Raw genomic sequence first — 12317 nt, forward strand, 5'->3', positions numbered from 1 at the left:
TCTAAAATTTAGTTTTTGTGTTAATTTAAAAGAATAAATGTATTAATTTAATAAATACCAGACATAAAATAAATGCAGTTGTAAATATGTGAGAATATATTAACCCAATAATAGTTACAAATTCCATGAGAGAATCAACACACTGTTCATGACATAAACGAAAATGAAAATCCCTTGTTTTCCTTTGGAACTATTTTAAACACTTAAAGAAAAAAAAGTTGGATATAAGAAAATATCGTTTCTAATATTGCAATTTTTAGAGATATTTTCATTAAAAAAATACTTCTACAATGTTAAACCAGATAATTTTTTTTTATGTTTATTTTTACTTTTATTAAAATGAAAATGAAAATGACCAAATTATTTAGACTTCAAAGTCTTTAAATAAAAAGATTCATATTTAAATTTAGAGAAAAATGATGGAATATTTCAATTAAGAGTAAAGTATTGTTTTTGTCCCAAACGTTTGGGATAAGTCCTATTTGTATCCCTAACGTTTAAATCGTCATATTTGTATCCTTAACGTTTATAAAAGTAATTTAATGTTATCCTACTATCAACATTTGATGAGCTATTTTTCGGAGTAGATCATCGATTCTATCCCAGACATTTGTATTTTAACTCCAAGAAGAGATTTTTAAAACTCAAACTAAAGCGCTTCATAATGTGTAACGGCAGGATAACATTGAATCACTTTTACAAATATTAAGAATACAAATAAAATGATTTAAACATTAGAGACACAAATAGGATTTACCCCAAACGTTGGGACAAAAACATAACTTTACTCTTCAATTAAATATCTAAATGCAGTATTTTATATTTGAAAATTTTAAGTGTTCTGAAAAATAAGATTCACTTCATGCAAACACATACATTCTAAGAAAAGGATATAAGTGCCAGCTATTTCCAACAATAAATGTGGCCCGTGGATGAGATATTCGAAACAGACGGCCAAGATTACGCGACATGGAATTTGATGTTCATTTCAAACGAATTTCATTTGCCAGAGACTCATTTCCTCTTTTTGAAAACCATATATAAGGGCGGGTACTACCCTTTAGCTTTGTGAGAGAATCACGCATAAGCCTTTTTTATTTTCTCTCTCTCTCTCTCACACTTGTTTCATCGTTTTCAATCCAAACACAAACACACACATTCCCCGTTTAACCTTAATTCTTGTGTTTTATTCTTCCTAGGTGAGTTCATTTAGTACTTTTTTCCCCTTTCAATTACAAACATAATTTCATTTTATTTTTCTTGTTCGCTTGTTCTGATGTATTATTAATCCATGCACTGGTTGGTTACTTAGTGTCATAGTAGTTTTCATGATCAGGGACATAATTTGGTTAATCTTTTTCATAGTGTCTTATTTTCTGCAAATTTGGTGTCTTTTTGCAGCAATCAATAAACAAAAATGGCAGATGCTGAGGATATTCAACCCCTTGTTTGTGATAATGGAACTGGCATGGTCAAGGTATGTATGGATCAAGCTTGAGTCTTTTCCAAATCATAAACTTTACCATTTTGTCTTGTTAATCTGGATTATCATGTATTGGGAAAAGGCTTTATTGTTATTGTTGTTGTAATATTTCATATATTTAGTATAAGTTAAGATGATAGTGTTACCAAGATTACTCAAAACATGCAATTAAGGGTATATAGCATAATCTGGTGACTGGTATGTAGTCTTAAGATGTCTGAGATTTGTGTTGGTAGGCTGGTTTTGCTGGTGATGATGCTCCAAGAGCTGTGTTCCCTAGCATTGTTGGTCGTCCGCGCCACACGGGTGTGATGGTTGGGATGGGACAAAAGGATGCATATGTTGGTGATGAGGCTCAATCCAAGAGAGGTATCTTGACTCTCAAATACCCAATTGAGCATGGAATTGTGAGCAACTGGGATGACATGGAGAAGATCTGGCATCACACCTTCTACAACGAGCTTCGTGTGGCTCCTGAAGAGCACCCTGTGCTTCTCACTGAAGCACCCCTCAACCCAAAGGCCAATCGTGAGAAGATGACACAAATCATGTTTGAGACCTTCAACACTCCTGCTATGTATGTTGCCATCCAGGCCGTTCTCTCCCTTTATGCCAGTGGCCGTACAACCGGTAATCAATCTTCAGTGTCAAATTTCCTCTGTTTAGTGTCAGTATATGATGATGATGCATCATGCATGTGTAGATCTTCTTAAAATCTGATATTTTGATACTTCCGCACAGAATTTATGGGACATGAACATGAGTATGTATATTGTTGTGGTCTTAGTTTTTGTTATAGCCTTATAGGGAGGTATGCTTGAAGATGTCACAGTTCAAACTTTATGTTTATTTTATAATGAGTGAAGGGATTGTTTCTTGAATGATGTATGTGATTTGAAGGATTAGCTTTCTCTTTAATGGTAATAAGGTATGTGTTGGCATTGAAAGGGATTTGATGTTGTTTTGTTCTGTTTTATGCAGGTATTGTCTTGGACTCTGGAGACGGTGTCAGTCACACAGTTCCTATCTACGAAGGTTATGCTCTTCCGCATGCAATCTTGCGTTTGGATCTTGCAGGGCGTGATCTCACCGATGCCTTGATGAAGATCTTGACTGAGCGTGGATACTCTTTCACGACATCAGCTGAGCGTGAAATTGTGAGAGACATGAAGGAGAAGCTAGCTTATATTGCTCTTGATTATGAGCAAGAGCTAGAAACTGCGAAGACTAGCTCAGCTGTTGAGAAGAGCTATGAGCTACCAGATGGACAGGTTATCACAATAGGAGCTGAAAGATTCCGATGCCCTGAAGTTCTCTTCCAGCCATCCATGATCGGGATGGAATCTCCTGGAATCCATGAAACCACATATAATTCGATCATGAAGTGTGATGTTGATATTAGGAAGGATCTCTATGGTAACATTGTCTTGAGTGGTGGTTCCACTATGTTCCCAGGCATTGCTGACAGGATGAGCAAGGAGATTACAGCATTGGCACCGAGTAGCATGAAAATTAAGGTTGTAGCACCACCAGAGAGGAAGTACAGTGTTTGGATTGGAGGCTCCATTTTGGCATCCCTTAGCACATTCCAACAGGTAAAAATAATGCATCACCATAGTTACATAGAGCAAATCATTCAATAGACTTTGTTTCAAGAAAACCATACAACTAACAGAATACTTAGAGATAAAAAAAATCAGAGTTATAAAGAATGTTTTATGTTTTATGTTTTATATTTTCCTTGTGCTTTTGGGGCATAATTCCATGTCATCCTTTCTGAATATTTTTTATATTTCAATTTTCCTTTTCCATTTGCAGATGTGGATTGCAAAGGCAGAATACGATGAATCCGGGCCATCAATCGTTCACAGAAAATGTTTCTAAAGCATGGAGAGCAAGAGGTGGAGGTGGACCAGTGGAACTGCAATATATATACTTTGTACTAAAGAAATATCATCAAGTGGTTGAGGAACTTTTTTATTTTCTATTCTCTACCATTTTCTTTTTATCATCTTCTTTCTTTTGAGTTTCCCTTTTCTTTATATGTTGGGATAAAGAGCATGATGGCTAGTAAGACATGTAACATTCAATATTTTCCCTCTCCATTTTGTGTAGAAGAGCTGTGTATTGTTACTTGTTTGGTTTGGTTGAATCAACAATTCTTTATATAAGGTATTCTGATTAACATAGTGTGATGTGCTTGATTTATTATTCTCTGCAAGGAAAGAAGGCTATTGTTAATTCTTGTCCAATCTTTTTAGCTCTATCATATCCTACCAACACATAACATGCCAATTTCACATCAAAATTATTACTTGTGTGTTCCACTTCCACCAGAGTTTTAAAATTATGCTGGTGTACAATGTATATGGCAGTGCCTGCAATAATTAAGCTTCCACAAACTATGCTGTTTCTCTAATCAACAGCAGCAACGACCAAATATTTTTGCATTCAGAGGGTCCATCCTTTTCAATCAATGCTTATCTTTTCTCAATTAATGTCTATCCTTTTCAATCAATGTCAGGGAAAAAAACATCTTAAATGAAAATCTTGTTGCAAAGTGGGAACTGGTAAAGAGGGAGGAAGAGATCACAAGATGTACTGCTTAACTCACACATGATGCAATCACTGGTTCTAGTTATAATATGTTTTAGAAGAAAATGATTCTTCCAAACCCCTGCACTAGAAAGAGTGACTGAGACGTGACTTTATCTTTTACTTTACACTAAATCCATGGACCATGAACAAAAGAGTACTAGGAAGTAGGAACTGTGTACAGAGCAATTATTGTAGTACTTGTACCATTTAAGAAGATACTATATATACTGTTTGTTGGCACCTTGTTTGTTGCATTTCCACAAGACCTTTTGGATGAGTGTGTTTGTTGAGTATTTCAAAGTGGACACCAAACCTAGGTAATCAATGCTCACTTTGTTTTGGATTCTTCATTGGGGCCTATGATGCTTTAACATGCCTTTTACTTTACAGCATGTTATTTTTAACCTTTTAGTCCAAATCTATGCACTTGAAACTTGAGAATTGAGTGGTTGGTGTATGCATTACTGTGACTATTTTTATTTTAAAATTCTTCTTCTGGTTGAACCTTGAACCAAAGAAAAAGAACTTTACTTTTTTGGAACGAAAAAGAGTTACACAATTCAAGACAAAGCAAAATACAACAGTCCAAATAGGCAGCAGAACAAACCTAATTTGCTCTGCACAATTCTACAACTAAGAGTAGTGAATAGTTACTTTTTAAAGACAACTAGATACTTCACAAATTTAATCTGTTTTGATGCCCTTGTCTTCTTATAAGAATTATTTTCTTAAATTTTAGCCTCTTGTCTCAACCTAAAATTATTTATATTTTTTGTTGAAAAAAAAGAGAGACGGCAAGGAGACACGTTCAATATAATTGTGTATGGAAGGGCAAAGTCACATTAAAGTCTTAAACACATGTTGGCACTTGGCTTCTGAAATGGCCTTTTCTGAATTATTGCATTCCATTATTCAGTTTATCATTGCTTTTCTTCTTTTACAGAAAATGAAAAAGGTTGTAATAATTCATTTTGATCTCAATAATTTCATTTGTTCTGAGCTATTAGGAGGTTTAGGACTTGTATGCATCATGATAACACTAGAGATTTGAGGTTTCTACCACATTGCATGCAAGTTCACTTTCAATTCCACACTAGAAAATCTGATCATGTTTTAACCTTGAACTTGATAAGGCAAAACATACACTACTTTTTCTATGGCAAGACAAGAAACTGGAGCAGAGAAGGGAATGGATGAAAGAATTAAAGTTTATTAAGCTAAGATGAAAGAATAGAACAGAACAACAAAGTAACAAGAAAGCAACATGAATAAAGTGAATTAAACTAACAGTGCAATCAATATACATATATAACATAGGATGGGCCTAAACAATGTCATTGATCAAACGCTTATGGCGATGATAGTGCTTCTCGATGAAAACTCTGGAAGCTCCTTGCACAGTTGTGCGCCATGTCTGCAACATTGAATGGTTAGTAGTCTAATTTGTTAGTGTTGATTGTTGAAGCTTCAATTTTAGGACAAAGAGTGACTAACCTTTTGAATGGTTCCCAAGAGTGACCTGTTCCTGATATCTCTAGCCCGGAGTGGGCGGAGCAACGCCGTCCTGCGGCTGACACCGGGAGGCAGAAGTGATCTCCTCTCGACGACAGCGGCAGCACTGCCGGAAGGGCTGTCACAGTGATCATCCCTCCGGAATCCCCTGGGCTTCTTGAGGCTAATGGTGAGACTCAAGTGTTTCTTGCGGGTTGTTTCCTCTGAACCCAGCTCAGCAAACTTCCTAAGAAGCTCATCGGAAGATTTCTTGGTGACGTGTTGAACCTTAGCATCAGCATCAGCAGTAGCAGTGTCCATCAGAATTAGAATTGAAAATGGAGTGTGTTGTGTAGAATCAAAAGAAAAAGTTGATGGTTTTATGTGGAAGGGATTATGGACCGTTGTGGGAATGGAAAAAGGGAAGACAGGTAACGCAATGATTAATATTAAGTGAATGAATAATGGAAGAGAGGAGAGGGCAAGTGAAAACTAGCCGTTGGGGGTTTAGGCTGAGATCTAAATCTAAATTCTAATAAAGGCCTTCATTTTACAGTTGCTGCTGTTTCTCTGTGCTTGCCATGTGAGACGGAACAATACAATTGCGCGCCTCTACGATTTCAGTGCTCTCATTCTCCCATGTGTCACGGGACTCATTCTAGGAAAACATGTTTCAGATTCTTATTTTATTCCTTCCTTTTCGGGTGTGTCAATCACAAAACTTTTTACATTTATACTTCCAACCAAGGTTGGTAAGTTAAAGTTGCATGATTACACAAGCTTGCATCAACGGTTTCTCCAAATATGAAATATCCACGAAGATATTTTATACAATTCAGCATAAACCAATAATAATAAATATTTTCTCTACTACTGCAAAACGATTCATCAAGTGGCAGGACTTAAATATGTCATGGTCTGGGAAAAAACCTAGAGACTAGAGCAAAATTTAAATATTTCAAGAATTTTTTTGTCAAAACAAAATGCCCGAATATGTTACAACGAGAAAATTAGATAATTAGAAAAAAAATTACACAAACAGGTCAATATATTATACTAGGATATACAAAAATTATGATATACACCCAAGAAATGGAGGAAGAAAGCCCTCATCAACTTTAAGCCTTAATTTTCAGGTCTTCGATCCATCTTGAAGATACAGACAGATGGCAGGCATTCAACAAATTTCCCATAACCTGAATTATACAAGACAAGAAACTTTTATTATCATTCCTAAGATGTAAACGCATATTTCTAGGAACCTTAAAACACAAAGAAGCTCTTAGAAAGTAAGACTATTAACTAATACTAGTGGCAGGAAAACTTATGCATGGAAGTGAATAAGGATGAATTTGGCAATACACTACAAATTTTAAGTAAAGCTCAGCTTCTGGTCATGACACAATGCTATTTTGTCTCAAGGATATCAAGTTTGAGCCGGAACAGAATACTACAACAATAATGATTACTGGATTTACAATTCAGCTCAAATGCAGACAAGAGTATCCCCAAAAAACAGATGTCAACTACAGAACAGTTGCCTGTTTTAAAGAGAGAAATCATAATTCACTCTGTAAAAATTAGGTATATTTACTTACCACAACTTCAGTCTACATTCTTATGAGCTGAATTGAGTTCCAAAACTGAGAGCATGGCATTCAAGATCCCTCAAATTTACCTGCAAAAATGAGGAAGATTTCAACATAACTTTTTTTTATATTCTTTACATAAAACCTTTACGTATATATATTAGAGGAACAAAATAAAATTCATTTCATGTGCTTCTTTTATGATGGAACTTTAAAATTGCTTCATTAAATAATAAAAGGGAGAAAAGCATGTGGAAAGATAACATATGTTATTTCTAAGAACCACATTTCCAGTTCATTATCAATTTGACATCATGTCAAAGGTTACTTTAACTATTACATTGTCAAGACAGCAAATGTCTTCTCAAGCACAAAAGACAAGTTATTAATGTGCTTATGGAAGCAACATAAGTATGAAAAAGCCATCTTTAAGAGTAGTGTAAAAACTGAGCTCACCACAACTGCAACGCCAGATTCACTGAATTTCGGGACGCTTATGAGTCTCACAAACTGCCCTTCAGATCCTGCAATCAACATGAAAGCTAATGAGTGTCAGAAAGGGGCAAGATATAGTAAAAGCAAATCATAGAACATTTATTTCTGCACCATAGATCTAGAATAAAAATACCCTTTATGACACGAGATTCATATTTATTCTGATTGCCAACAAAGTACACATGAGGACAGCTCTCAATGAAGAAGGGATCACTATCAGTATAAGGATAGCATCCTGGAAGACAGCAATAAACATCAAAATGTTAACTTCATTTGGAATTTTTAACTCTAGTTTTCTTCAGAAATAGCATGTGAAATATGATTGCCAAAGGTTCAACCTTCCAGAAACGTTTATATTACAGTTGCATTGAAGTACACATTATGCATACCTAGAGTATTAGGTGCTGTAGGTGCTATATGCCTCCACCTTAGTGTCCTTTCCATGAATTCAAGTTTATCTTTTGCATCAGAATACTTCTCAAGATCGTCTACATTCTGACCTGACGTGCCAAGAAACCTAAAAGAAATGCCAAAACATGTTAAATGTATTGTAGATAGTAGATTCAGAGTCAAAGACAGTAATAGGTTTGTGATTTTATAGCCTACTCACCTGATATTATCAATCTCAAAAGAATGAGGATTTGTACAAGATCTAAAGGTGTTATAAGCTGCCGAACCAGGAAAAAGGCATCTATGCAATGGCTGAAAGTAAAACTCTTAGTATTACAGCCAAACAACACCTAACATATTATATAAACATAAAGCATATTTATCTTGAAAGAAAACATGAAAACCTGCTGTGGTAATGAGAAATTAGCAGGGTCGTTGGGTCCTGGCATGATATCCAAAGGCAAACCAGCTGCAATCTAAACAAACATAAGTAAAACTTAAGCAATTTTCATTTGGGATAACAATGACAATGATATAAGAATCAAAATAATAAAAATGAAACCTGATTCAATAAAATATCCAGTTCCTTTATTGGTTCAGCAATCCTTGAGAGATCCTTTGAAGCCAAATTCTGCAAATATTAAAGAAAATACCTCAACAAATTCAGCAATTGGAGCAGTCTACAGCACCCATATGTCAACACCAACAGGAAAAAAAAAAAATAAAGGGGGAAAATAAAGCATGAGATGTTTTGGCTTATAGTGTGTATAATGTTTGAACTTGGAAAGGAAGAAGACATCATCACAGGAAACCAAAGTAGAAAACAAACGGATTCATGAAAATGTTAACAACAGTTGAGATATCAGAGTTATGAGTCTTTATTATTATAAATTTTATAACCATTAGAGTGTTAAACAGCAAACATTGTACAATTGTATTACAAATGTTTGTAACTGTAATATTCTTTTCCCTAGTAGTAAATGCACAGAAGTAGGGAACGATTCTGCTATAACAACAATACCTGTCCATTAACAAGTCCACGTGGTATGCCAATAGAATTTCCAGCAATGACAACATGAACAATTTGAGATGCAATACTTTGCTCCTGTTCAATTGTCATTTTAACAAGTTAAAACTTTGAATGTTGCATGATTATCAGCATGAGAGTTCTGGGAGAAGAATCAGGTAAACCTTTTCATCTCCTAAATGCCCTGTAATATGATCAATGAAAAGCTGAAGCTGAAGAGGATTAGAATCACTGCTCCCCACATTTAATCCAGACACAAGAACAATGTATTTGTCTTCCCCTGTTGAATCCAAAATAGAATGAAATTTCAAATTGTTAATAATCAAAATTGAAGAAATGAGCACTAAAGATGCACAGTAAGTGTAAAGAATGGCAAGGCTGTTATTGATCATCAGCATCTTAACAAAAGCAAGAACGTGAAGCATAAGCAAGCAGCAAATTATCATTATGACAACAGATGACTTGTTAAGGTTTAATAATGCAATAGGCAAGTTGAGAAGTCAGTTTCTTAAACTTGCAGCAAATGTTAAATATTGCACCAAAAGAAAGCAGACCATGTTAAGAGAATTGAAGTAGAAAGGCATCTATGATTGTGACTATGATTGATAAGTGTAAAGCATCTATGCTGGAAAAACAAACAAAAAGGCAACTCAAACAGCAATTCTCACAGGAGTGGGATGCTAGTCCATGTAGATCCAATTCATCAATCTTAATGCAAAATTAAAGCCTACCATATGAGGGTAAGATCCAGAATAATAATAATTGAAAAAGAAAAACACATGCACATAAACAGAGACACATATTCTAGGCATGTGCTTCACTAGATTAGCACCACCGTACATGTAAAAGATAGAGAAGTAATACTTGATTTAAGAGGGAATTCTATCTGTGGTGGTAGGCCAGCTTCTAGGACTTCCAAAACCGAAAAATCACCTGCCCCCGTTTCCTTTCCATGTAAGGCAACCACAATTCCTGTAACAGATGATGTCATTACAATATCATCATCTGCCAAAAAGAATAATTTGTATGGCAGGCAAGTCGCATTACTAAAAAAGCGGATATCATAAGTAGCCAAAAATTTAGCTTGGATCTCAAAGCATAGAAAAAATGAAACAAAGCCAATAGCATAACAACGAATGTGCTAGTGTTTCAGAAGTTGAATCACCATCCTACCATACCCGATTAAGATAATCTGTTTATAATTACATACCTGTTACAAACACAGAAGGCGATATGAGATCCCCGCCAAGCTTAACTCTCCCGCTTTCATCCTCCAACACTAGATAATCATCGTCGTGCATGAAGTTATGAGGCCTAACAAGTGGAACCGCAGATCTCTGTATATAAATTGCCATTGAAGCACATCATTGTCAATTTGCATACACAGAAAGTATAAAATTCACACAAAAATCAAATAAAAAAATACAATTTTTCCCCCCTAAGACAAGAAGTGAAAAATAAAAATCCCCCTACCTCCTTAGAATACTCATCAAGTATGCAAGGTTTGAGCTTCATGTGTTTATAGAGGGTTCCAACAATGACACACTCTTTTCCCTGTTCCAATCCCAACACAGTGCACACTGCACCAAACAAAGCATGAACTAAATGAGACCTAAACCAAATTCAAAAAAAAAAAAAACAAACAAACAAAAAAAAAAAAACCCTAAATTGAAAGCAAGGGTTACGAACCAGGGGTTTGGGGTTTCCATTGGGAGACGAGGGAATACAAGAGAGTGCGCATCAAGTGAAGCCGAGCGAAGTATATCTGGCTGTATTGCTGCCCCCTGTAAGTCTCCTTCCCAATTTCGAACACTTCATCCTTAAACCCAAATCCAAATTCAAATTAAGCTAAGAGAAACTCTGAGTACTGAAGAAAAATAGAACAAAGAGAAAAGAGAAGAGAAGTGAACCAAGGAAGCATAGGAGCATTGCAATCTGCAGAGGCTGTTCTTCTCAGAGTCCATTCCCATGGCAATGGCGGGAAAAAGAGTTCGCGCACTCTCAAATTCGAAATCGACTCAGCTGGCGGCGCTCTCTGAAGAGACCAGGGAGATGTCGAACTTCAATATAAACACCGATCGCTACATTCGTTATTTATTATTGATTCTGGTCGGACATTCAACGGGGATGTAGCTCAAATGGTAGAGCGCTCGCTTTGCATGCGAGAGGCACGGGGTTCGATCCCCCGCATCTCCATTTTGATATTATCATTATTAGAGGTGTTCGCGGTGCAGTTCGGTTCGGTTCGCGGTGCAGTTCGGTTCGGTTTTAAGGGTATGTGCGTTTTGGATCAGTTTGAATTTGTAATTTTTTAAATAAAAAAAATTAAATACATATAACAAGTCTCAATATTAAATTTTAAAAAATCAACAATGACATAACAAGTCTTAACAATATCTTAAAAAGCCAACGATAACATAACAATAGAAATAAAATTATAGGTTAGTTAAAATAAATAAATAATATTTTGAACATAAAATATTTATTAATAATAATAATACATGAATAATAGAAAAATGTATAACAAATTGAACATGTTATAAATATAATTGTAAATATAATAATAAAATGATAATATTATAGTACATTGTGCGGTTTGGATTTGATTGGATCAGTTATGAAAAGTAGAATAAAATTCAATCAAATCCGAATTAATGCGGTTTTAATCGGTTTTCGGTTTAGATCGGATTTGATGAGCAGTTTAATTTGAATCGGTTTGGATTTGAACACCCCTAATCATTATGGTAGTATTATTATTATTATTTTTTGAGTAAATGCCTATCTATAGACGGGTTAATGAACTAACTGTTACACCGTTAATTATGTTATTAAATTCTTTAAGATATAGGCTCAAATAATTAAATTAGTACTTCAATTTGCTAATGCCTAATAAAGTATGTCAATGAAGGAGGGTAACTTCTTCAAGTCAACGTACTTATTACTTCCCACACAGCCAAATGGATAGGTTTCTCATAGCCGCCCCTCAATCATGTGTCCTTTATTTAATTTAACTGTAACACGTTAGTTTTAATATATTATTATATGTGTTACTACAACAATGGAAATATCTAAATTACTATAGTCTGATAAAGTGATAATTGTCAAATTAGGACTCTATACATTGTTAGCCAACAAACAGAGACAATATTCATGAATTTTGTAGACAACTTGCCATTCTAATTAAATACCTAAAAGCTGGTTATGTATACTATTAATCTATAAAATATATGTAATATTACATAAT

The 12317-nt window shown here is 34.9% G+C and overlaps 3 protein-coding genes and 1 non-coding gene across 5 annotated transcripts; 2 read left to right on the forward strand and 2 right to left on the reverse strand.

The window, feature by feature from the left end:
• Positions 1041–3691, forward strand: LOC107645412 (actin-3). Its single transcript, XM_016349427.2, has 5 exons — positions 1041–1199; positions 1402–1477; positions 1720–2113; positions 2465–3078; positions 3302–3691. The coding sequence occupies exons 2-5, from the start codon at positions 1418–1420 to the stop codon at positions 3365–3367; spliced, it is 1134 nt and encodes a 377-aa protein (XP_016204913.1). The 5' UTR covers positions 1041–1199; positions 1402–1417; the 3' UTR covers positions 3368–3691.
• Positions 5272–6176, reverse strand: LOC107645417. The gene is made up of 2 exons (XM_016349434.2): positions 5576–6176; positions 5272–5495 (listed from the first exon to the last, which is right to left on the reverse strand). Exons 1-2 carry the CDS (start codon positions 5891–5893, stop codon positions 5406–5408), a joined length of 408 nt encoding a protein of 135 aa, XP_016204920.1. The 5' UTR covers positions 5894–6176; the 3' UTR covers positions 5272–5405.
• Positions 6457–11144, reverse strand: LOC107645411 (DNA polymerase delta small subunit). Of its 2 annotated transcripts, none has more exons than XM_016349426.2 (15): positions 10984–11144; positions 10763–10892; positions 10547–10653; positions 10284–10410; positions 9938–10045; positions 9238–9353; positions 9068–9151; positions 8609–8677; positions 8451–8522; positions 8267–8358; positions 8046–8173; positions 7790–7891; positions 7618–7685; positions 7171–7250; positions 6457–6768 (listed from the first exon to the last, which is right to left on the reverse strand). In XM_016349426.2, exons 1-14 carry the CDS (start codon positions 11041–11043, stop codon positions 7191–7193), a joined length of 1323 nt encoding a protein of 440 aa, XP_016204912.1. In that variant the 5' UTR covers positions 11044–11144; the 3' UTR covers positions 6457–6768; positions 7171–7190. The 2 variants fall into 2 exon arrangements, with proteins under 2 accessions (XP_016204912.1, XP_016204911.1); XM_016349425.2 differs by having other exon boundaries at positions 7618–7688.
• On the forward strand, positions 11197–11269 carry TRNAA-UGC. The gene has a single exon. It is a non-coding gene; the product is annotated as a tRNA-Ala (tRNA).

Source organism: Arachis ipaensis, chromosome B06 (assembly GCF_000816755.2).
Source record: "Arachis ipaensis cultivar K30076 chromosome B06, Araip1.1, whole genome shotgun sequence".
In the NCBI taxonomy this organism is placed as follows: Eukaryota; Viridiplantae; Streptophyta; class Magnoliopsida; order Fabales; family Fabaceae; genus Arachis; species Arachis ipaensis.

Excerpts from the sequence above, each read along its gene's own strand:
- LOC107645417 (XM_016349434.2), bottom strand. The coding sequence starts at position 5,893 with ATGGACACTGCTACTGCTGATGCTGATGCTAAGGTTCAACACGTCACC. Across the intron at positions 5,496-5,575 it reads TCTTGGGAACCATTCAAAAG|ACATGGCGCACAACTGTGCA; the intron begins GTTAGTCACTCT and ends TCAATGTTGCAG.
- LOC107645412 (XM_016349427.2), top strand. The coding sequence starts at position 1,418 with ATGGCAGATGCTGAGGATATTCAACCCCTTGTTTGTGATAATGGAACT. Across the intron at positions 2,114-2,464 it reads TGCCAGTGGCCGTACAACCG|GTATTGTCTTGGACTCTGGA; the intron begins GTAATCAATCTT and ends TGTTTTATGCAG. Across the intron at positions 3,079-3,301 it reads CCCTTAGCACATTCCAACAG|ATGTGGATTGCAAAGGCAGA; the intron begins GTAAAAATAATG and ends TTCCATTTGCAG.
- LOC107645411 (XM_016349425.2), bottom strand. The coding sequence starts at position 11,043 with ATGGGAATGGACTCTGAGAAGAACAGCCTCTGCAGATTGCAATGCTCC. Across the intron at positions 8,678-9,067 it reads GTGGACTTGTTAATGGACAG|AATTTGGCTTCAAAGGATCT; the intron begins GTATTGTTGTTA and ends TAATATTTGCAG. Across the intron at positions 8,174-8,266 it reads TTTGAGATTGATAATATCAG|GTTTCTTGGCACGTCAGGTC; the intron begins GTGAGTAGGCTA and ends CATTTCTTTTAG.